Raw genomic sequence first — 25,780 nt, 5'->3', positions numbered from 1 at the left:
GTTGTCTGACTTTGACAACAGAGCGGATTATCAATTCATTTTGGTATATTTTGGCCTGACAGTTACAGACAGTTGAAGCGGGAGGTAGCCAAGTGGTTCGAGCGTTGGGCCAGTAACCGAAAGGTTGCTGGATCAAATCCCTGAGCTGACAAGGTAAAAATCTGTAGTTCTGCCCAGAACCCACTGTTCCCCAGTAGGCCGTCATGGTAAATAAGAATTTGTTCTTAACTGACTTGCCTAGTTAAATAAATGTTACCGTTCAAAACAAATAGCAACACATCAACACAGAGAAAGGATAGTGCCCAATCTTAGAACGGATCATTTAACCTGTCTCTCACATGCGTGCAGTCACTGTGTATAGAGTCAAATTGGCAGATAGACATTGCACAAGCACACACATGGACACGTGCTCACACACACTGGACCTACAGGCTTCCCCATTGGGCCAATCATCCCTTCTGGACCAACAGGTCCACTGAAACCCTGAAACAGACACATAGAGGAGAGATCAGCACACACACCACGTATATACATAATGTATTGCAACGGTAAGTGCTAATGCTGTGCTTACCAGAATGCCAAGAGGACCTTTAGGACCAGGTATGCCTTTGAAACCCAAATCTCCATTTGGTCCCTATGAAAAACCCAGAATGCAGTCTTTTGTTATTAACAACCCTTTTTATTTGCCAGTGGAGGGAATAGAATAGCTCATTGAGAGCAGGCGAGGGTGATCAATGTCTGTGGTGATCTCTCAGAGCCTCTGACTCACCTTAGGTCCTGGAAAACCAGTGAAGCCAACCATCCCCAGGTCTCCCGACTCCCCCTGCAAGCCAGAGAGACACACACACGCACACACACACACTCTGATGCAACTGGACCACAAATGAAACACGCAACTCAACCACAAGGTAAAGACACTCTGCTATAACTGAACCACAAATTAAACACACAGCTCAACCACAAGACAAAGAGACTCTGATATAACTGAACCACAATACCAACATAGAACCAAAAAACAAATACACACTCACTGAACCACAAATTGCTCTGACAACTGAACAAACCTCTTGCTGCCTCAAAAATGGAGTGTGCACTGTAAAGTTTGTAAGCTATGTTATGAAACCATTTAACCTAGTTTGTTTCCCTTCATCCTAATCCCCCTCCCTGCTACAGTATGTGTTCCAGACAGGGGTTTGGTCTCTGGTTTGGTCTCTGGTTGCCCTCTCATCCATTACCCTGTATAACTCCAAGGAACCCGCAGATCCCTCACACAAAAACTGCGGCACAAGGACTCTGTCTTACTGTAGACCGTAGCACATTGGGGCCTAACTGTCTGAGCAACCCTTAGGTCTGTCTGTCTGTCTGTCTATCTTTCCTCAGCAGTAACAGCAGTTCATTGGAGGTGGTGGCGCAATGGAGGTGGTGGCGCAAAAGAGAGATGTCGGGAGGGATGGAGGGAAAGGGGAGGGATGGAGGGTGTTTTTTGGGGGCGAGTGATATAAGAAAAATGGAGCACCTTGTTTTTTGGTCCCTGGAGTGAGAGTCGGGTAAGTCTCACATAAGCCGGCTTTGCCAAGCGGAATGTTTCCATTCCTTGTCTCACCTAGATCATGTGTAACTCGTCGACTCGGGTGGAAAACTGTGAGAGACGCACATTTTTGACCCCAGCACAGAGCCCCTACGGCTATATATAGAGCTTCCAGGTAATAAAGAATGTATGTGATAGGGTTATTAACCCTGGGCAACAGAGCAGAGAGAAGAACTAAACGCCTTATTATGAACTCATCTTTGAATTAGAGTCAAAGCAGTACATAACAAACCAACCCTCTATGATATATATATATCTATTTTATTGTTTATTTTTTTAACCAGGTAGGCCAGTCGAGAGCAAGTTCTCATTTACAACTGTGACCTGGCCAAGATAAAGCAAAGCCGTGCGACAAAGACAACACCGTTACACATGGGATAAACCAAACGTACAGCCAACAACACAATAGAAAAACTGTATACAGTGTCTGCAAATGAAGTAAGGAGGTAAGGCGATAAATAGGCCAATAGTGGCGAAAAAACTACAACTTAGCAATTAACATTGGAGTGATAGATGTGCAGATGAGGATGTGCAAGTGGACGTGCAAGTAAATATAGTACCTCAACACATTGCTTAAACCTTTGGTGAGCTGTTGATGTCAAATATATGAATCTTTTAACAAACTGTGACCAGTTAGAAGGCAGTTGGCGATATTCTAAAATGACTGGATGGATGGGGAGCACTCACTGGTTGTCCTTTGAGTCCTGTGTCACCTATTCTGCCTTGGTCTCCGGACGACCCCTCCATGCCTTTGATTCCTGGGGTTCCCCTCTCTCCTGCCAAGCCAGGCTCCCCCTGGAAACAGCACATAGAGGTCAGGGGTCAGAGGTTACAGGGTAGAAGGTAGGCCTGGTCCCAGATCTGTTTGTGCTGTCCTGCCAACTCCATTAGTCATTGTTATGCCAAACACCATAGGAGTTGGTTATATAGTACAGATCTGAGGCTAGAGTAAGACTGTAAGGTTGATGGTGGTACGATGGTACTGATACGATGGTACTGATACGATGGTACTGATACGATGGTACTGGTACCTTCTCTCCAGCAGGCCCCCTCTCTCCGACCAACCCAGGCAGACTAGGTTCCCCCCTGGGACCAGGTAGTCCTGCTACCCCCTCTTGCCCCACGGTGCCCCGCTGACCCTGAGGAGAGAAAGCACAGAGACACAGTCAACATGGGCACACCAGATTTAAACTCGTTGACATGCTGAAAAAGGAAAGCATGAAAAAGCCTGCTAAACAAATGGCATGTGTAGCCAGTGACTAAGTACAAGTGACATTTCATCAGCTCTGATTCATGGGCCAGGTTCTGTATTTGAAAAGTCGAATAAATACCTAATGAATACGATATTGATCAACTTGTCTGTCTGTGTCTGAAAAGAGACATTGGCGTTGACAGTCAGACATTTATTTGACAGTCAGCCACGGGCTCCTTTTTGTTGGTATTTTATTAGGATCCCCATTAGATGTTGGAAAAGCAGCAGCTACTCTTCCTGGGGTCCAAACAAAACATAAAACATGACGTAATGCAGAACATTAATAGACAAGAACAGACATATCCACACGTACACACAAACTATCTAGGTCAAATAAGGGAGAGGCGTTGTGCCGTGAGGTGTTGCTTCATCTGTTTTCTGAAACCAGGTTTGCTCTTTATTTTAGCAATAATGTCTCTCTATTATACTATACGCTTTCTTGAATTTGTTCTGGACCTGGGGACTGTGAAAAGACCACTGGTGGCATGTCTGGTGGAGTAAGTGCGTGTGTCAGAGCTGTGTGTAAGTTGACTCCGCTTTGACAGTGAGACATTGAATTTGACAGTCAGACATTGACTTTGACAGTCAGATCTCTAAACAGCAGCACTTAAGTAGGTCTTTCCTAACTCATAATCTTTCCTGACAATTTGCTTCAAAAACGTCCATCAAAATGACTGACTGTTGTTGAACTTTTTATAGCGCACTGAGCCGCCGGCAACCACAGTCGTTTCCCGTTCCAACTGCAGGCCAGCGGTGGCCCAGCGCTGGCTGCACGTACAGCAGCTACTGTTCCTGGCTCGATCGCGGCCGTGAGGCGCGAGGATAACTCGTGACACCGCCAAACGCAGAGAGAAAAGGATCCCTCCAAAAAGGTAGGAGAAAGTGGTTTGGAATTATAGAGGTCTAGGTTTTGTTGGTACAACCTCAATCTCTGGTCTTGCATAAGGACGGGTAATGTAATTGTCTTGTTCATCAAATCAGTGAGGGGTTTAATCAACTCTGGCTTGGATACTCAGGACACGGCATGCCCATACACACTTATTCATATACTAACCACTCAAGTGGAACTAATAGGCAATAATGTCCCATCCTACTACACAGTAAGGGCTTTGGTCTGAGAACCACATTGTTCTTTCTTAACCAGACATGTTAACCCACCTGCATTAGGTCAAAAGTCAAATAAATGTAATACACATAAACCTCTTTGTTTTTAGCATTACTACTCTGGCTAAGAGGCTTGAGCAACTAATGTCCTGGCTGCACCCAATGGAATTAACGATGGAGAGACAATGTGAGAGGTTTTTGAGAAAGGAGGCATGGGAGACGGAGCGAGAGAGACAGAGTGGCAGAGAGGAGAGAGAGACAGACAGAAGGAGACAGTGAAAGACAGAGTGATAGACAGCTAGTGGTCATACTGTTTTGTCAGTAAGAAGATACTAGGTCTGGGGGATGGTGGTCAGGTCAGGGGGACACAGAGGCTGGTCTATGCTATGGTCCTCATCAGTCTCCTGCTTATTTTTCACTAATAACAAGGGCTCCCCTGACTCTGTCTGACACAGGTTAGACCCACAGAGAGCAGGCTCCAACAAAAACAGCCGCTGACCAGGAGGGTAACCTTTCACTGGTTATGCATTTCAACCAATTCTAAACATGGACATGGAGGGAGAGGAAGAGGTGGAGAAGAAAAGGAAGAAAGAAGAGGAGGAGGATGAAGATGGGGATGATGGTGACGAAGAGTTGAACAAGTAGAGGAGGAGGAAGGGGACAGAGGGTACTGTAAAAGTCTGTCCCTCCAGGGTAGCTGAAGCAGTCATGTACAGTATTGTAGATATGTGTGTAAAATCACCATGGCTGTTTCCTGCTGGGATCTCCATCTCTGTGTGAGAGAGTCCGTGTGTTTTCACCGTAAACACCTCCCTCCCTAACTGCCTCTGTGCTACCAGACCTGCTTCTTATGTAACTGACAGACAGGGTGGCTAATACTGAAGTCCCTACACTGCCGGTCTGGCTGTCTGGGGAGCAGGGGAAAGGACATCATGCATAAAATCCCTACATACTCAGGGCCGCCAGGGCTGCAGACTTCAGTAGAAAGAATCCCATTGAGCTCTGACCACAGAAACCCAAACAAATCAAATAAGCCATTTAATGACCAGTCATTTTCCGCCGAATATCCTTCAGCACTTTAAACACAGCTGGTGGGTGAAGGGCCCGTATTCATAAAGCATCTCAGAGAGTAGGAGTGTTGAACGAGGATCCGTTTTGCCTTCTAGATTATAATTACTGGACAGGGTGGACCTGATCCTAGATCAGTGCTCCTACTCTGAGACACTATAAGAATGCGGGTCCAGAAGGAGAGGGAGATGGGAATGGGAGGGTCAGCCATATTGAATCCATTAAAAGCTCAATTTATCCGGTGATATGAGGATTTAATGGATTACAGAAGTCTTTCATCCTGATCGCAGTCTAGCCACACTCACATTTCTAATGTGTTGTCTTAATCTACTTTGTAATGGGATAATCTCATAACTTTATTCGGTACATTCTTTAGTTTGTCCTTTGTTGGAGATTTCCTGTGACATAGCTAGTGTTGTGATTACGTGTTACGTGGCAGGAGAAATCGACGAGTGAGAAGTTTTTGAGCAAGGAGGCATGGAAAAAAATAGCATGCTATTGTCTGAGGAGAGTGCACAACAACAAAACTCTTTTATCATGGCAACTGGTTTGATACATTCACCTCTGAAGGTAAATCATGAATTTACACTCAGTAATCTTGCTCTGATTTGTCATCCTGAGGGTCCCAGAGATAACATGTAGCATAGTTATGTTTGATAAAAAATTAATTTCTATATTCAAATGTAGGAACTGGGTTCTACAGTTTGAACCCCTGCTGTCTCTGGCCCCTCGTCCACCCCGCCCGGCCATCACAACCGGCCATCTGAATGAATGGCCTTTCTCTTGCATTTCAAATTTGATGCAAAACAATGTAAAAAGAAAATGCATTTTTTTTGGTTTGTATTATCTTTTACCATATCTAATGTGTTATATTCTCACCAATTAATTTCATATTTCCAACCAACTTCAAAGTGTTTCCTTTCAAATGATATTTTATTTCACCTTTATTTAACTAGGCAAGTCAGTTAAGAACAAATTCTTATTTACGATGACGGCCGACCCCGGCCAAACCCTAATCCAGACGACGCTGGGCCGATTGTGTGCCGCCCAATCACCAGTTGTGATCCAGCCTGGAATCAAACCAGGGTCTGTAGTGACACATCACTAAGCAAGGATCACTATCACTAAGATGCAGTGCCTTAGACCGCTCCGCCACTCGGGAGCCCCACATATGTATCCTTGCTTCAGGTCCTGAGCTAGAGGCAGGTAGATTTGGTTGACATTTTAGGCGGAAATTTAAAAAAGGGGTCCTGTCCTTAAGAGGTTTTGAAAGGTAAAAATGAATTAAAAAGGTGGATGGTAAATATCACTCGGATTCAGACAGCGTGTCAGATTGTCACCCACAGAGATTTAACCATGCTGAGAGAATGGCTCTTAAAAGTTCAATTACTCAATGCAATAAATCCCCTGATTTACTGTGACCTACTGTATAGCATGGAAAGGGCAAGAGTTAATATAGGGATAGATTGAAAGAGAATTTGGGTTTACAGGAGACGCTGAATATAGCGATTCTCCTTTAAACTCAGGAAGTACCCATTCAACTTCCCATTCACCAGCTTTCCAAGCTTAATAATGTTTGGTACTTACCAAAGAATGCAGCTTCGATGAGCAACTATTTTCATTACTGCCATTACGGCCAGTATGTACTTCAAAACAAGGTCTAAATAAAATGGTACATGCAACTGAAAGAAAGGCTTTGCCTGAAAATAATCTAAATAGTGTTTTTGCGCACATCTACTGCAATATTAGTAATGGAAATAAAATACACCAAATAAAATCTAGAAATATACAATCACTGTAAAAACATACCCTATATTGTCTACTTTCGTGCTGCTGTATCAGCCGACCTGTGCGTGGCAGTAATGAGTGATTTTATTGGAGGTGCAGAAGTGTTGGATTTGGTGCATGCCCACTTGGTCAAAAACAATACATGGATTCTTTCCAGACAAGGCATTTTTCAGATGCATGTAACTCGTTATTTTCCCAATTTTTGGAAGTACATACTGGCCGTAATGGCAGTAATGAGGATAGCGATATATATACACACGCGCACACGCACACGCACACGCACACACACACACACACACACACACACACACACACACACACACACACACACACACACACACACACACACACACACACACAACCAGTCAAAAGTTTAGACACATTCAAGGGTTTTTCTTTATGTTTACTATTTTCTACATTGTAGAATAATAGTGAAGACATCAAAACTATGAAATAACACATATGGAATCATGTAGTAACCAAAAAAGTGTTAAACAAATCAAAATATATATAGCCACCCTTTTCCTTTATGACAGCTTTGCACACTCTTGGCATTCTCTCAACCAGCTTCATGTAGAATGCTTTTCCAACACTCTTGAATCAGTTCCCACATATTCTGAGCACTTGTTGGCTGCTTTTCCTTCACTCTGCGGTCTAACTCATCCCAAACCATCTCAATTGGGTTGAGGTCGGGTAATTGCGGAGGCCAGGTCATCTGATGCAGCACTCCATAACTCTCCGTCTTGGTCAAATAGCCATTACACAGCCTGAAGGTGTGTTTTGAGTCATTGTCCTGTTGAAAACAAAGGATAGTCCCACTAAGCACAAACCAGATGGGTTGGCGTATTGCTGCAGAATGCTGTGGTAGCCATGCTGGTTAAGCGTGCCTTGAATTCTAAATAAATCCCGGACAGTGTCACCAGCAAAGCACCCCCACACCATCACACCTCCTCGATGCTTCACGTTGGGAGCCACACATGCGGAGATAATCTGTTCACCTATGCTGCGTCTCACGAAAAGACAGCTGTTGGAACCAAAAAAGTTTGGACTCATCAGACCAAAGACAGATTTCCACCATTCTAAGGACCATTGCTGGTGTTTCTTTGCCAAAGCAAGTCTCTTCTTATTGTTGGTGTTCTTAAGTAGTGGTTTCTTTGCAGCAATTCGACCATGAAGGCCTGATTCATGCAGTCTCCTCGGAACAGTTGATGTTGAGATGCGTCTGTTATTTGAACTCTGTGAATTTATTTGGGCTGCAATCTCAGGTGCAGTTAACTCTAATGAACTTACCCTCTGAATCAGAGGTAACTCTGGGTCTTCCTTTCCTGTGTCGGTAGTCATGAGAGCCAGTTTCATCAAAGCGCTTGATTGTTTTTGCGACTGTGTGTGTGTGTGTGTCAGAGGAGGCTGGTGGGACGAGCTATAGAAAGACGTACTCATTGTGATGGTTGGAATGGAATCAATGGAACGGTATTAAACACATCAAACATGTGGAAGCCACATGTTTGACTCCGTTCCATTGATTCCATTCCAGTCACTACAATGAGCCCGTTCTTCTATAGCTCCTCCCACCAGCCTCCACTGGTGTGTTTGTGTGTGTGTGTGTGTGTGTGTGTGTGTGTGTGTGAGGGACAGGATATGTTGACTGATCACTGCGATTTCGGACGTTTGAAAAGGTCCCGGGAATGTCGATATATGCATTCCTCTGCGCTCACCGTAAAAAATGGTTGCCCAGCACAGGGAGCACACTCTAGATGTGTGGAGCCAGTGTGCGCTGCTTCGACCCCTGTGCCGCTCAGACCCCTGCGCCACGGCAGTTCACAATGTTCTAGCAAGCCGTGAGAATACATGAGAATATTGATGATACCTGGTGGTAATTTTGTTTTAAACCTATCCCCAAACCATAGCCCTAATCTTAACCACTTGAAATTAAACTTAACCCTTTGAGTTGTTTCTGTTTTAACCCTGTAACCACGCATGATTAACCCTGTAACCATGCGGAATTAACTCTTGTTACCATGCGGAATGAATGCGTCAAAAATAGACTGTGATCTTTTTGGGATATGATGCCTACCTGTCGCCCAGGCTTCCCTGGAAAACCTGGCAACCCAACTAGTCCTGGGAGGCCGTCAGGCCCAGCGTATCCCTCCATGCCTCTGGGTCCAGGTAAACCAATGGCCCCCTGGGAAATACAAAACAACAATATCAGACTCAATCTATCAAGTCTCCATGGAAATACTTGTAAAGGCATTCGGTATGGGAGCTAACCTGAATGTTCAGGTCTCAGCCAGACAAGGTCACTTATCACTAGTGCAGTTGATCCAACCAGCTACGCTACGATACACTAACCCTCTCATCTCCCAACCTTTTCCAGTCCCCCCCAGTGCCTCCTCCCCCATTAATTGGCTGTATATACATCTACCTTCAGAGACATCTGGAATTAAGAGATGCATTCCTGACTGGCAGTGATGGACTGGGATCTAAAACTGTTCTATGGAAAATAAAGGGAAGTTCATTTTGACCTCAACCTATTGCTATGTTCTAATGTTGTAAAGAAGGACTATTCTGTATACAGCACTGAACATTCTGTCTTGCTACTTCAACAAAACAAACCCAATGAAATGTCACTTCATGGAGAGTATACACTACTGTTCAAAAGTTTGGGGTCACTTAGAAATGTTATTGTTTTTGAAAGAAAAGCTATTTTTGTTGTCCATTAAAACATTACATTGATCAGAAATACAGTGTAGACATTGATGATGTTGGAAATGACAATTGTAGCTGATATATCTAGATAGGCGTACAGAGGCCCATTATCAGTGTAATAGTATAACTGTAGACCGCCCCCTCGCCCATACCCGGGCGCGAACCAGGGACCCTCTGCACACATCAACAACACTTGCTAGCCGTTTCACATCCGTTACACTCACCCCCCTTTTGACCTCCTCCTTTTCCGCAGCAACCAGTGATCGGGGTCAACAGCATCAATGTAACAGTACAATTTTAGACCGTCCCCTCGCCTATACCCGGGTGCGAACCAGGGACCCTCTGCACACATCAACAACACTAGCTAGCCGTTTCACATCCGTTACACACACCCCCCTTTTGACCTCCTCCTTTTCCGCAGCAACCAGTGATCCGGGTCAACAGCATCAATGTAACAGTACAATTTTAGACCGTCCCCTCGCCCAAACCCGGGTGCGAACCAGGGACCCTCTGCACACATCAACAACACTAGCTAGCCGTTTCACATCCGTTACACTCACCCCCCTTTTGACCTCCTCCTTTTCCGCAGCAACCAGTGATCCGGGTCAACAGCATCAATGTAACAGTACAATTTTAGACCGTCCCCTCGCCCATACCCGGGTGCGAACCAGGGACCCTCTGCACACATCAACAACAGTCACCCTCGAAGCATCGTCACCCATCGCTCCACAAAAGCCGCGGCCCTTGCAGAGCAAGGGGAACTACTACTTCAAGGTCTCAGAGCAAGTGACGTCACCGATTGAAATGCTATTTAGCGCGCACCACTGCTAACTAAGCTAGCCGTTTCACATCCGTTACATCAGCAACCATCACTCCTGTGTTCCAATGGCACGTCGTGTTAGCTAATACAAGTTTATCATTTTAAAAGGCTAATTGATCATTAGAAAACACTTTTCCAATTATGTTAGCACAGCTGAAAACTGTTTGAGCTGATTAAAGAAGCAATAAATCTGGCCTTCTTTAGACTAGTTGAGTATCTGGAGCATCAATATTTGTGGGTTCGATTACAGGTTCAAAATGTCCAGAAACAAAGATCTTTCTTCTGAAACTCATCAGTCTATTCTTGTTCTGAGAAATGAAGGCTATTTCATGTGAGAAAAGGCCAAGAAACTGAAAATCTCATACAACACTGTGTCCTACTCCCTTCACAGTACAGCACAAACTGACTCTAACCAGAATAGAATGAGGAGTGAGAGGCCCCAGTGCACAACTGAGCAAGAGGACGAGTACATTAGAGTGTCTAGTTTGAGAAACAGCATCCCAGAGTCACCTCTTCACTGTTGACGTTGAGACTGGTGTTTTGCGGGTAACTATTTAATGAAGCTGCCAGTTGAGGACTTTTGAGGCATCTGTTTCTCAAATTAGACACTCTAATGTACTTGTCCTCTTGCTCAGTTGTGCACCGGGGCCTCCCACTCCTCTTTTTATTCTGGTTAGAGTCAGTTTATGCTGTTCTGTTTCTCAGAACAAGAATAGACTGATACATTTCAGAAGAAAGTGCTTCATTTCTGGCCATTTTGAGCCTGTAATCGAACCCACAAATGCTGATGCTCCAGATACTCAACAAGTCTATAGAAGGCCAGTTGTATTGCTTCTTTAATCAGCTCAAACAGTTTTCAGCTGCGCTAACATAATTGCAAAAAGGCTAATGATCGATTAGCCTTTTAAAATTATACACTTCGATTGGCTAACACAACGTGCCATTGGAACACAGGAGTGATGGTTGCTGATAATGGGCCTCTGTACGCTTTCGTAGATATCCCATATCCCGTTTCCAGCTAAAATAGTCATTGACAACAATAACAATGTCTACACTGTTTTTCTGACAAATTTTATGTTATTTTAATGGACAAAAAAAAGGTTTTCTTCCAAAAACAATGACATTTCTAAGTGACCCCAACTTTTGAACAGTAGTGTATGTTCTGGACATAGTTATGGAGTGCTCTGGAAATACCATCACTCAGCATGCTCTCTGCAATAACTCTTTCTGTGTTGTTTCCATCACTCAATGACCTCCCCCCACAATCTCTCCTTCCCCGTTTCTCTCTCACCCTCTCCACTTCTCTCACCCTGTTTCTCCCCCATACAAAGCAGTCCATAACGATGTAAATGTCCTCTCCAAGCAACTTATTGCATGGGGTTTGTTTATTGTAGTACTGTAGTACAGAATGCATGGTTGAGTATCCCTCTTTCCTCCCTCTGTACCTCTCCACATCTCTCTCATCTCCTTCAGTCTTCACTCTAGGTCCACTCTGCATTGTGGTGAAGTGATACTTACTTCAACACCAGCGGTCCCAGTCAGGCCCCTCACTCCTTTCTTTCCTTCTAAGCCCTGTAAAAATGCACACAGACACACAATCTAATAATATACACATTCACCTAGACAGATACACATAGATAAAGACAGATACAGACAGATACACATAGATACAGACAGATACACATAGATACAGACAGATACACATAGATACAGACAGATACACATAGATACAGACAGATACATAGATACAGACAGATACACATAGATACAGACAGATACACATAGATACAGACAGATACACATAGATACACATAGATACACACAGATACACATAGATACAACACAGATACACATAGATACAGACAGATACACATAGATACACATAGATACACATAGATACAGACAGATACACATAGATACAGACAGATACACATAGATACAGACAGATACACATAGATACAGACAGATACACACAGATAAAGACAGATACAGACAGATACACATAGATAAAGACAGATACAGACAGATACACATAGATACAGACAGATAGACATAGATACAGAGATAGACATAGATACAGACAGATAAAGACAGATACAGACAGATACACATAGATAAAGACAGATACACATAGATAAAGACAGATACACATAGATAAAGACAGAAACACAGATATAGACAGATAGACATAGATACAGACAGATACACACAGATAAAGACAGATACACATAGATAAAGACAGATACACATAGATAAAGACAGATACACATAGATAAAGACAGATACGGACAGACACACATAGATACGGACAGATAGACATAGATACAGACAGATACACATAGATACAGACAGATACACACAGATAAAGACAGATACACATAGATAAAGACAGATACACATAGATAAAGACAGATACACATAGATAAAGACAGATACACATAGGTGAAGACAGATACGGACAGATAGACATAGATACGGACAGATAGACATAGATACGGACAGATAGATATAGATACGGACAGATAGACATAGATACGGACAGATAGACATAGATACGGACAGATAGACATAGATACGGACAGATAGACATAGATACGGACAGATAGACATAGATACAGACAGATAGACATAGATACAGACAGAAAAAGACAGATACACACAGATAAAGACAGATACAGACAGATAAAGACAGATACAGACAGATACACATAGATACAGATAGATACACATAGATAAAGACAGATACACATAGATAAAGACAGATACACATAGATAAAGACAGAAACACATAGATAAAGACAGATACACATAGATAAAGACAGATAGACATAGATACAGACAGATACACACAGATACAGACAGAAACACACAGATAAAGACAGATACAGACAGATACACATAGATAAAGACAGATACACATAGATAAAGACAGATAGACATAGATACAGACAGATAGACATAGATACAGACAGATACACACAGATAAAGACAGATAAAGACAGATACACATAGATACAGACAAATACACACAGATAAAGACAGATACACATAGATACAGACAAATACACACAGATAAAGACAGATACACATAGATACACACAGATAAAGACAGATAAAGACAGATACACATAGATACAGACAGATACACACAGATAAAGACAGACACACATAGATACAGACAGATACACATAGATAAAGACAGATACACATAGATACAGACAGATACACATAGATACAGACAGATAAAGACAGATGGACATAGATACGGACGGACAGACAGACAGACAGACAGACAGACAGCCAGCCAGACAGACAGACAGACAGTTTAGTACCAATAAATCCTTAAAAACGATATGTTTTGTATCGTGTGTGATGACTTTAGGCTTAGTTCTTTACTGTAAACTACATGGACGTAAACATATACAGTTCTGTGTAGTGCATGTTTAACTCATTGACCTCTAGTCTTGTGTTACTCCAGTAAGGTATATATTTCTAAGAAGGCCTAACATGCATGCAATATGTGGAGACGACATTCAGGCTCTATTCAAAACTCCACGCCAAGGTGAATACATTCACAGGAATCCTATCTCTATACAGTATCCACTCAATCTGAATAAATAGGCAAATAGGGCCAACTCACATGTCTTAACAAGTCAAAGGTGTGTAGAACTAGGTACAGTATGTAGATAACTCAGCTTGTGTTAGGAAATATGTAGATCAAAGAATAATATTCATAAAGAGCTACATTCCATGAAGAGCAACGTTATGTAAGAAGATATAAGAAATAATCATTTTCACAGCTGAAAATGTATATTCACATTATTAAGCTGCAGTTAAAATCATTCAGACTTCAAGTGAAATCATTCAGAGTTGAAACAAAATTATTCTGATTTGAAGTGAAGTAATTCATTTTCCCCAAATGTTTAACTGATGCCAACGTTTTGCATTCCACTATATATTCTCAAGCTTGCCTTTCCTGTTCAGAGAATAAAAAAAATGAAGAGATGCCTTGTGGAAATCAGACAGAACACTTTGAAGCATGAAGTGCATAGTGGGTGGCCAAACAAACAATTCTCTTCTTTCACCCCCCCATTTCCCTTCATTCCTCATTCCTCTTTCTCTAATATCAAAGGCACCCTGTCTGCATTGTTTTGGCCCAGTCTGATTTCATGGCAGTAAAATCATTTTTGTCTCTCCCTTCATGTGTTCTGTTATGAGGAGGTAGCAGAACCAAGCAAAGGCGAGAGAATGCTTTCACGCTGGCACTTCAGATCGTTGATCGAGAGCAAAAAAGAGGGAGAGGTTAAAACCAGTTATCTCTCCGGTTATCTAACGGCTATCATGTTAGGAGTTGCAGTTTGGAAGTGAGTGTCTCCTCTTCTATCATAGTACAGACAGGTGATTGCTTATTATACCTAATCCTCGTGGTGTTCAGAGCCAAGGAAGCCAGGCTTCTGCAGTAGCCTGGTGATAACACTTTATTGACCATCTACAGTGTACTGTAACAGTTCATCTAGAGAAACATGATTTAACAATCTCTGTCCTTTCCTTTCCCCAAGCCTGGAGCAGCATGAATCAGACACAGGGATTCACAAATAATCACACACACGCACCTGAGTTCCCATTTCTCCTTTTGGGCCCTGTTCTCCATGTTCCCCTGGTGTTCCCTAGACAACAAAAATCGCACTTATTTGATTTATTCTTATGACAATGTGCAAAATGTGACACAGAAATCAATGCTGATAAGACCTACACAGAGTATTGTATTGGACTTACAGGAAGGCCTGGCGCTCCAACAGCCCCACGATGCCCAGTGGTACCCATATGACCCTGAAAACAACAACGTGACAAACACATTATATCTGGGTGAAACACTACAGCCACAAAGTCACTTCAACTGGGTATATAAACGAGGAGATGAAGTCAGGTCATTTAGTGACAGCTAGGGGTCAGGGGACAGTCAACTGTGTCTTGTTCCACTATGTGCTACACAAGGTTATCAGAGGTAAGCCTGGTCCTTCAGGTTGAAATGTTTAACAATAACAATGTGGGAGTGTTAAACAGTGTGCAAGTATCGATATTTCTTTCAACAGCAGTAAACACCATATGGTCCTCTAAGGTGCATACCATATGAATAACAAACCCACATAGTACTGTAGTTCCCAGGCTAAGCTGTGTAGGTACATCTTTTATTACAGTAGGCCGTAGGTGGCTCAGACTAAATGGGCTCTATAAATTTACCACTAAGTGGGGGGAAGCCCCATAGGTCGACCCACCGTGGAGGCACGCAAGCATCGCGCACACGCACACACACACACACACACACACACACACACACACACACGCGTAGAATTAAGGACCTTTAGTTAAATGGAATCCTAAAAGTCACTCAAGCCTCTCAACAAGAGCCAAATAAAGATTAGCCACTGTGACTTTGAACCCAGATCCAGTTCAGCAGAAAAATGCTTATAAATGCTGAATGACCCAGTACACTCAAAACACTTTCCTGTGTTTTATATATTTCCAAACGAGGTTGGAATAATACTGTGAAATTGTGAAAATTATGATAATGCCCTTTAAATGTGAGAGCTGGTTGAAAAGACTGCCTGAAATTTCAGCCTGTTTTGGTGGGATGGAGTTTTGGCCTGCCTGGTGACATCACCAGGCGATAAATTAGTTAGTAGACCAATAGGAAAGAGAGTACTCTGCCAATAACAGCTATGTGTCAGTCTTCCCCTCCCCAATTAGACCAATATCAGACAGTCCCGGCAAAATTCTTGCTTGAGAAATTTCTCTTGCTAAGAAGCATTTATTTTCTTCCTTTTGGCAATTTTGATTGAAAACACAGTTAGCTACTTAATTGTTACTCATTGCATTGGGCCTTTAAAGCAATCTCTCTCTCTCTCTCTCTCTGGCAGACTGTCTGAGGAGGGCTGCATTTTGGGAAACTATTTATAGGAGGGGAGAAGTCTGGCAAATGTCCCGCAGGGGATTCTGGGATTCCACTCTCCACGACTTTCATCTTGTACTGCTAACTTCACACCTGACTTGAACTGTTTGTGTGTGTTTCATCAGTGTGAGTTTTCAGTGTCTATGCCAATAGCACCAGATTTCCTCCTGGCTTATCGCTAGGAATTCAGTAATCCGGGATGCTCTGTGTCTCAGATATGCATGTGTGGTCTCAACAGGCCTGCTTTTCAACCCAGCACCAGAAAAAAATAAAGGAAGCAGAACAGAAAAACAACCTGAAATGTGATTTTGTGATACATTTGATGTTGTGGTTTTCACGCTGCTTTTACCTGATATCCCTCATCTCCAGGCTCTCCGCGATCTCCTTGCTCGCCCGGGGGACCCTGCCAAAACACACACACCATCAGATGAGTAGGGCGACCACTTTGTGACAAAGTGTACATTAGGGCTCTGAATATGTTGAGGAACAGCTGTATTTCACCTTAAACACTCTGGATGCCATGGATCATCTTGGTTTAGGCTGGAGTGAAACACTAAGGGCCAGTGTATCTGTCATAGTATGGGCTTTAGCCACAATACCGTCTTTCTCAAAGGTTACACTACTTACAATCTGTACTGAGGGTCATCTACTATACCACTTTGGACATCCACTCTCTTGGACTTCTGTTCAGCATGGTTGGACAGCTATACCTCAAGCAACACCACTATTAGAACATTCTTATATAATGCTTTAATAGGGTGACATTTTGACTCACCCCTAAGCCACACACACATAGGAAAAGGAAGGATAAGTTGAAGGAAGGCAAGACCTACTGGTTCACCTAGTGGCCCGGCAGGTCCTGATGTCTTACTGTCTTCTCCGGGGTAACCCTGAAACACAACGCGCCAAAGTATCACACTCTGACACAACAAACTTAATCAGCTCATAACTCAGGACATTTGGCCTAAAATATGCTGAACACGGAGATCTAAGATTTGTCGAGCTCTATTTTAATAAGCCTAATGCAATGGTACATCTAAGCTCTGGTGGTAACGCACTAGGTCCAGGAGTGCGTCCTCAATATTTCCACAGCTGTTATTATGAGCTCAATAGCTGGCGGTGGCACAAGATGGCGGGTTTTGATGAATAAACAAGTTGTACGTGTAAAGAGGGTTTGACCACTCACTGGCCAATCAAGACATTCCATGGCTTAACACTACATGTCTCAAGTTCTGCAGGTTATTGAAGGTCTTTGCGCTGTCTTCAACTCCAACTCGGCTAGGGGCATGGAATATCCTAGTCCATTAAGGCTTGATACTACAGCTTATTAAATAGCATAGGCTACAGTAATGAGTGATAGCAACAGAAGAAGAAACAAATCCAGTGTTTGCTCAATATGTTCAGAGTGTTGACAGTCAACATTGTTGTAATTGGCTGTAAAGAGTATTTGCCCTTTACGCATCCCACTTCTCCTCAAATAAAACACACTGGTTCCTGTAAATTGTATTGCATGTGAGGCACGTTCTCAATAAGCAAGTTATAAATGTTTCTAAATACGAGTTTAACTAGATTATCTAATCTCTCGTTCCATGTTTTTTTTTATGCACATCGAAAATAACACACGTTAAAATAATGTAATAGCCCACATATATAAAAAATGGGATGTCTGCTTTCAAGGATTTGATGTAATCTATCACATGACATCTAGTGGTCCTTTTTGCGTACTTCAGATTATCACAGGTGTCATATCTGTCCCTCTGTGTGGCACATGTAAAATATATGCTAAAAAAATATGTATGTATTTTGGATGACAAAGCAGTAAAACATTATCATGAATATTGGTGTTCAATAGGATGGTTTCAGCATGAAATCGTCTTTATATATATATTGTTTGACACGATTTATTTTACTATGTCAATATGTGTGTTTTGGCATCAAACTGGTGACAGTTGAGTTGCAGAGTTAATTGAAAAAAATGCCATTCTTGATTAGCCCTTTGCTGCACACTATTTGGTTTTCCTCACAAAAAATATTGCATCCTATTTCTTGGAAGATTTAGGCTTTCTAATAATAATAGTAAAATATCACTTTTATCCCCCACATTTAAAGAAAATACATTTTTGCTACCTCAGGGCGACACTGTGCCATAAGGGTACTAAAGCACCAAGGAAAATAAGATATTTTCAGAACATTTATTCAGTGAAATAATATGCATCCTATTAAACACCAATGGATTCACAAAGTTGATGGTTTATATTTAGGATAATATTTTACTGCTATGTCATTCTATGTTAAAACATTTTCTTATCTTATTTAATGATTTCATATATTTTGCAAGGTTGTGATAATCTGAAGTACCCAAAAGGGCCACTAGTAAAAACAAGCACTCTTTTTATAAGAAAATACAAGTTGGGCATAAACTAGTATTTCACTGCCTCTCAAACCTGATTCTGAGGTTCCTTCTTCCTTTTTTGTGTGGCAAAAAGGCTCTGATTTTCTGTTATACCCAAATTACCCAAATTCCTTAAGATTACGGTAACTTTGTTAAATTACCGGTAGCTTTGGAACCCTATACTCGTAATATAGTAATGTATACTATGAGCTGCTGTTAAGTCAGTGCAATTGTCAAACGCACATTTCTTTGCAATTTCGACCTTCGGAAGTTTCCAGTAATCCTGTATATCCTCCCTTTGCAACCAAGTTAATATTATGGCAAGAAGAGCTCAAATACGCAAAGAGAAATGACAGTCCATCATTACTTTAAGACATGAAGGTCAGTCAATCTGGAAAATTCCAAGAGAAAGTTTCTTAAAATGTAGTCACAAAAACCATCTAGCACTATGATGAAACTGGCTCTCATGAGGACCGCTACAGGAAAGGAAGAACCAGAGTTACCTCTGCTGCAGAAGATAAGTTCATTAGAGTTACCAGCCTCAGAAATGTCAGCCCAAATAAATGCTTCACATAGTTCAAGTAACAGACACATCTCAACATCAACTGTTCCGAGGAGACTGCGTGAATCAGGCCTTCATGGTTGAATTGCCGCAAAGAAACCATTACTAAATGACAACAGTAAGAAGAAGAGACTTGCTTGGGTAAAGAAACACGAGAAAAGCACATTAGACCAGTGGAAATCTGTCCAAATTGTGATTTTTGGTTCCAACCGCCAAATCTTTGTGAGACGCAGAGTATGTGAATGGATGATCTCCGCATGTGTGGTTCCCACCGTGAAGCATGGAGGAGGAGGTGTGATTGTGTGGGGGTGCTTTGCTGGTGACACTGTCTGTGACTTAATTAGAATTCAAGGCACACTTAACCAGCATGGCTACCTGGAAAAGCATTCCAGGTGAAGCTGGTTGAGAGAACGCCAAGAGTTTGCAAAGCTGTCAAGGCAAATGGTGGAAAATGGTGGCTACAAATATAAAATATATTTTGATTTGTTTAACACTTTTCTGGTTTCACGATTCCATATGTGTTATTTCATAGTTTTAATGGATTCACTATTATTCTACAATATAAAAAATAGTACAAATAAAAAAAACTGGTAGGTTTATCCAAGCCTTGGACTGGTACTGCATATATACAGTCTGCATATTTGGTTTTGCATGACTATTCTTCTGGGGGTGCTGCAGAACACTCAGCACCCTTACTTCCCACTGCTATGGAGATTAATTCACCTTTCAGCAGAACAATAACCTAAAACATAAGGCCAAATCTACACTGGAGTTGCTTACCAAGAAGACAGTGAATTTCTGAGTTACCGTTTTGACCAGTGGAGGATCCTCAGGGGAGGAAAGAGAGGACCATTGTCCTCATTGAATTTAATAAAAATAAAAATAGTAAAACATAAAAAAGGTTGTTTTTTTTTTTTTCCTTTTTCGATAAAACTATACTAAATAAAGTGCCTTCGGAAAGAATTCGGACCCTTTGACTTTCTCCACATTTTGTTACATTCCAGCCTTATCCTAAAATTGATTAACTTGTTCTTTTCATCAATCTTTATTTAATCTTTATTTAACTAGGCAAGTCAGTTAAGAACAAATTATTATTTAGAATGATGGCCTACCCCGGCGATGCTGGGCCAATTATGCGCCGCCCTATGGGACACACAATCACGGCCAAATGTGATACAGCCTCGATTCGAACCAGGAACTGTAGTGATGCCTCTTACACTGAGATGCAATGCCTTAGACCGCTGTGCCACTCGGGAGCCCCACACAATATCCCGTAATGACAAAGCAAAAACAGGTTTAGAAATGTTTGCTAATTTATTAAAAATAAAAAAAATGAAATATTACATTTACATAAGTATTAACACACTTTGCTCAGTACTTTGTTGAAGTACCTTTGGCAGCGATTACAGCATCGAGTCTTTGTGGGTATGACTCTACAAACTTGGCACACCTGCCACCTTCTCTGCAGATCCTCAAGCTCTGTCAAGTTGGATGAGGAGCGTTGCTGCACAGCTATTCTCAGGTCTCTCCAGAGATGTTCAATCGGGTTCAAGTGCGGACCCTGTCTGGGCCATTCAAGGACATTCAGAGACTTGTCCCGAAGCTACTCCTGCATTGTCTTGGCTGTGTGCTTAGGGTTGTTGTCCTGTTGGAAGGTGAACCTTCGCCCCAGTATGAGGTCCTGAGCGCTCTGGAGCAGGTTTTCATCAAGGATCTCTCTGTACTTTGCTCCGTTCATCTTTCCATCAATCTTGACTAGTCTCCCAGTCCCTGCCAATGACAAACATCCCCACTGCATGATGCTGCCACCAGCATGCTTCACCGTAGGCATGGTGCCAGGTTTCCTCCAGACAAGATGCTTGGCATTCAGGCCAGAGTTAAATCTTGGTTCTCATGGTCTGAGAGTCTTTAGGTGCCTTTTGTCAAACTCCAAGTGGGCTGTCGTGTGCCTTTTACTGAGGAGAGGCTTCCATCTGGCCACTCTACCATAAAGGTCTGATTGGTGGACTGCTGCAGAGATAGTTGTCCTTCTGGAAGGTTCTTCCATCTCAACAGAGGAACTCTGGGTTCTTGATCACCTCCCTGGCCAAGGCCCTTCTTCCCTGATTGCTCAGTTTGGCTGGTCTGCCAGCAGGAAGAGCCTTGGTGGTTGCAAACTTCTTCCATTTAAGAATGATGGAGGCCACTGTGTTCTTGGGGACCTTCAATGAGGCATAATTTTTTTGTTCCCCTTCCCCAGATCTGTGCCTCGACACAATCCTGTCTCAGAGCTCTACAGACAATTATTTTGACCTCATGGCTTGGTTTTTGTTTTGACATGCACTGTCAACTGTGGGACCTTATATAGACAGGTGTGTGCCTTTCCAAATCATGTCCAATCAATTGAATTGAACTCCTGAACTCCACAGCTGAACTCCAATCAAGTTGTGGAAACATCTCAAGGGTGATCAATGGAAACATGATGGTCCTGAGCTCAATTTTGAGTCTCATGGAAAAGGGTCTGAATAGTTATGCAATTAACAATTACTTTATTTTATTTGCATTACATTTGAAAAGATGAATAAAAATATGTTTTCGCTTTGTCAATATGAGGTATTGTGTCAGATTGCTGAGGATTGTTTTTTAATACAGGCTCTGTGTAGCGATTATAGTTGTCTGTGTGTAGTTGTTATAGCGGTCATGATATGAAGGTTTGGCTTGTCAAGTTTTTTTTGCCTGGCCACAGACAGCTGATGTGTTGTGCACTGAAGTCCACAAGCGAAGAGAAAAGGTGAGAGCAGGTACACACGTAGGTAGTTGCGAGGAATTATATATACGATATGAGCAAAGTGATCATGCTGTTGTTATGTAGCTCCTATAAAAGTGAACTGCGTTTGCGTGTGATCAAGGGTGTATTCATTCCACCTATTCTGTTAAAAAAAATCTTATACAGTAGCAAACTAAATGAAACTGGGATAAAAATGCCTGAATTTGTCCAATAGATATTCACAATTGCAACTGTTGGACTAATGATTACTCCCTAGATCATCTAGATGCAGACAAGAGTGGTATTGAACGTGTCACTCTCTGTCACATTGATTATTCAAAATTGTGTTAACGTTTGATCATGGGGTGTATTCATTCCACCGATTCTGTTGAAAAACGTTTCTTAAACTAAAGCAAAATAAATCAAACTGGGATATAAAAAAAAACGGAATTTGTCCAATAGAAATTCACATTGGCAAATGTTGAACTAATGATTGCTCCCTAGATCAACTAGATGCAGGCAAGAGTGTGCAGCTGTATTAAATGTGTCACCATGATTACTCAAAATTGTATACATTTAACATTTTCATTCATAGCCTAGGTTGTAGTAACCTCATGTAACCTAGCCTAAACCTATTGATGTTACATTGAGCTAGGTGAATGGAATATGAATGACAGTCATCTAATATGCATGCTTTTCGTAGAGTAGCCTCACATTAGTTGTACTTGGAGGAGGCTCCCACCAAACATTCCGCTCCCTGCATTTACATGATCATCCATTCTGGTCTGGAATTTAGCAATTTTATTACGGTTTTGGTTAGCGATTGTATCACAGTCATGGTTTTGTTTTTGACCTGCCTAGTTGAGGGCCTCTCTTCGGCCTCCTCCTATTACCTGCTGCTGCACTGCTCCCTGCCTGCCATGGTCTGTCTCTCCCCATCTGGTACAGGGCCCCCCCCCCGCCACTTTCTCTCTCTCTCCCGGAGCTTTGCTCGCCCACATCATTAGCGTACACCGCAGACTTTTTACTAATCTGCTGTTGGACGATTTGATTAGTGATTCTTGCTATGTTTGTTTTATTATTAAGGAATGCTTTTTGTATGAAGTAGTAGCTCATTTAACATTAGTGTTCAGCGTGGTGTTGGCTACATATCTTAGATTGTTCTGTTAACTTTGTACGTGCTTAGCGCAGCGTTTTCTCTCTCATGTTAATTGATAGGGCAATAAACAAACATGCTGCTGTTGCTCATTTTGCTGTTGTCTACCCTTGGCTTTTACAAGGTTGGCGATACTTTTAGAGCCCGTTGCTCTGTGAATGAGGGATTACTGTTTCTCCCTTGTGCCTTGGGAAAAACCACACTCTTGCTCTGTGAATGAGGGAATATATTACTGTTTCTACCTCGTGCCTTGGGAAAAACCACACTCTTGCTCTGTGAATGCATGCGAGAACTCTGCACATTTCTCCCAAACAACATGTGAGAAATCGGACTTTTGCGTTTACATGTCAGGACTGTTCTCTTGGTACATAACCACTTCTCTGGACTTTACACATCTCCTGAAATAGGTGGCGTTAAAGACTCTGGTGACTGTGGATTGTTGTTCAAGTGCTGTCTGTAAATCCAAATGTTGTAACCCCCGATCTAGACATGCCATTATCTTGCTGCTTCTACTGTCTGGAAATGTGCAATCTAACCCAGGTCCTGAAATTCTTACCCCTGCCGAATTCAGTAGTCGGCAGGGGTTGTATTGGATTGTATTTTCAAATTGTTATCACAGCATGTCAACTCTGAGTTTGTCTTGATGGAGGATCTGAATATGGATTGGTTAACATCTAGCTCTGATCAACTCAAAATTCTATACAATACCTATAATCTCAATCAGATTGTCAACAGTGTAACTAGGTTGAATGTAAAGTATCATCTGAAAACCACTGATTGATTTGATCTTAACCAACACTTCTCATCGTTTTAATGCATCTGGTATTTTTGACAAATTACATACGTCATCACTGTGCTATTGCCGGTGTGAGAGATGGTAAAATTCCTAAGTGATCTCCACGTGTCATTACGAAAAGAAACTGGAAGCAGTTTGATATTCAAGGTTTTTTTACATGAAGTATTTATCATTGAATGGAATAGATTTGAATGAATCCCTGATGTCGAATTAGCCTTTTCTTACTTCTACAATATATATATATATATATATGCTATAATAGAAATAAGGCCATGCTCATAAGAAAATCTATCATCCTCCCTCATCTTAAACGGCACCAACTGCCGCTTGTTTTGACTGAAATCTATTTGAAAGTCTATGGCAAGCCCTGGAAATATATTTTTTTACCATGATCAACAACCAATTTGACAGAGCTTGAAGAATTTTGAAAAGAATAATGGGAAAGTGTTGCACAATCCAGGTGTGGAAAGATCTTAGAGACTTGCCCAGAAAGACTCACAGTTTCAATAGCTGCCAAAGGTGCATCTGCAAAGTATCGAGTGTGAATACTAATCTAAATAAGATATTTCTGTGTTTCATTTTCAATACATTTTCAATTTTTTCTAAAAACATGTTTTCACTTTGTCATTATAGGGTATTGTGTGTAGATGGGTGAGAGAAAAAAACCAAATGATTTAATCCATTTAAATTTAAAGTCAAAGGGTATGAATACTTTCTGAAGGCACTGTACATGGCATATATTTTCAAAAGGCTAAAAACGTAATACTGTGTGCAGAAGGAGGACAAAAAAACATGCAAATGCTCACGTTACCTTTTCACCTTTGGGCCCAGGAGGTCCAATGGATCCTGGCTTACCAGCGTGGCCCTAAGAATAACCAAACCCATGATTATTCACCTGACAAGTCATATACTGCAACTCACTGTAGACAGACAGTACAATAACACAGAACTTGACATTGCGTAGATTGTCAACATGTGTTAACAGTGTATAATCATGATGCATTATAATAAACACACTAAGGACAGCAAAGGAGAGAGATATTTCCCTGGTATAATTACTTATTTGGCAGGCCCTCAGAAATCACTCAAAAACTTGGGTGGGGTGTGTGAGCAAGCTAAGAGTGAGTGTACAATACAAACTAACTAAATAGATACAAGGTGAACTTGTGGTGCCCTACATCGTTATCTAACTAAAAAACAGAATTAGACTGGCAATGACCTGGCGTCCTCCGGAGTTGCCAGAGGATTTGGGTATAAGAGTTTGAGGTTGACCATATCCAATTTACCTTTCGTCTTTGTTCCTGTTTGGCTAGGTGTGTGTTGCTGTGGTAGTATTGATACATTCTGTTGTCTAGTTGTGTTTGACTCAAAAACAGAATGAAAACTGGCAATGACCTGGCTGTTGAGGTGCCAAAGAATTTGGTTTTAAGGGTTTGGGGTTGGGCTTTGCCATTTCCAGTATAGCTTTTGTCTCTGTTCTGGCTTGACATTTTGTTTGCTTTGGTATTGATACGACACAGGTGTCCTGCTGTCTAGTTGTATTTGGCTGCAGAGCACTGTTGGTGTATGGGTGTGTGTGTGTGCAAGCTTGGTAGTGATTCGACACCAGGTGTTCTGTTGTCTTGTGTTGGACTAGAGAGAAGCCAGAAGGCGAGGCAGCGGCCACGGCCACACCTTGCTTGTCAGAGGAAAAGATGGTTCCAATCCACACATTATTTCACTTCAAGAGTGAAGGTTCAAAGCCAATGCAAAAATACACAGAAAGAGACAGCCAGGGGAGTTGGCAATGGATGCCACCTCTTTAAGGAACTCTGGAATGGGCTTAAAGAGACTTAGAGATGACCTGAGGGCG

At 41.9% G+C, this 25,780-nt stretch overlaps 1 protein-coding gene across 2 annotated transcripts in view; it reads right to left on the bottom strand.

The window, feature by feature from the left end:
• The window catches only part of LOC135556192 (collagen alpha-1(XXIV) chain-like), a 205,384-nt gene that overhangs the window by 8,426 nt on the left and 171,178 nt on the right, over positions 1-25,780 (bottom strand). For both annotated transcript variants that reach the window (XM_064989185.1, XM_064989186.1), the window contains exons 41-52: positions 24,740-24,793; positions 17,110-17,166; positions 16,626-16,679; positions 15,103-15,156; positions 14,940-14,993; positions 11,845-11,898; positions 8,875-8,982; positions 2,620-2,727; positions 2,276-2,383; positions 770-823; positions 572-634; positions 430-483 (exon numbers count right to left, since the gene is read on the bottom strand). In XM_064989185.1, the coding sequence (XP_064845257.1) occupies positions 430-483; positions 572-634; positions 770-823; positions 2,276-2,383; positions 2,620-2,727; positions 8,875-8,982; positions 11,845-11,898; positions 14,940-14,993; positions 15,103-15,156; positions 16,626-16,679; positions 17,110-17,166; positions 24,740-24,793 (822 nt within the window). The remainder of the gene's footprint in view (positions 1-429; positions 484-571; positions 635-769; positions 824-2,275; positions 2,384-2,619; positions 2,728-8,874; positions 8,983-11,844; positions 11,899-14,939; positions 14,994-15,102; positions 15,157-16,625; positions 16,680-17,109; positions 17,167-24,739; positions 24,794-25,780) is intronic.

The sequence above is a fragment of the Oncorhynchus masou genome, chromosome 15 (assembly GCF_036934945.1).
Source record: "Oncorhynchus masou masou isolate Uvic2021 chromosome 15, UVic_Omas_1.1, whole genome shotgun sequence".
Classification (NCBI taxonomy): Eukaryota; Metazoa; Chordata; class Actinopteri; order Salmoniformes; family Salmonidae; genus Oncorhynchus; species Oncorhynchus masou.
This window is presented reverse-complemented; position numbering and strand designations above follow the sequence as displayed.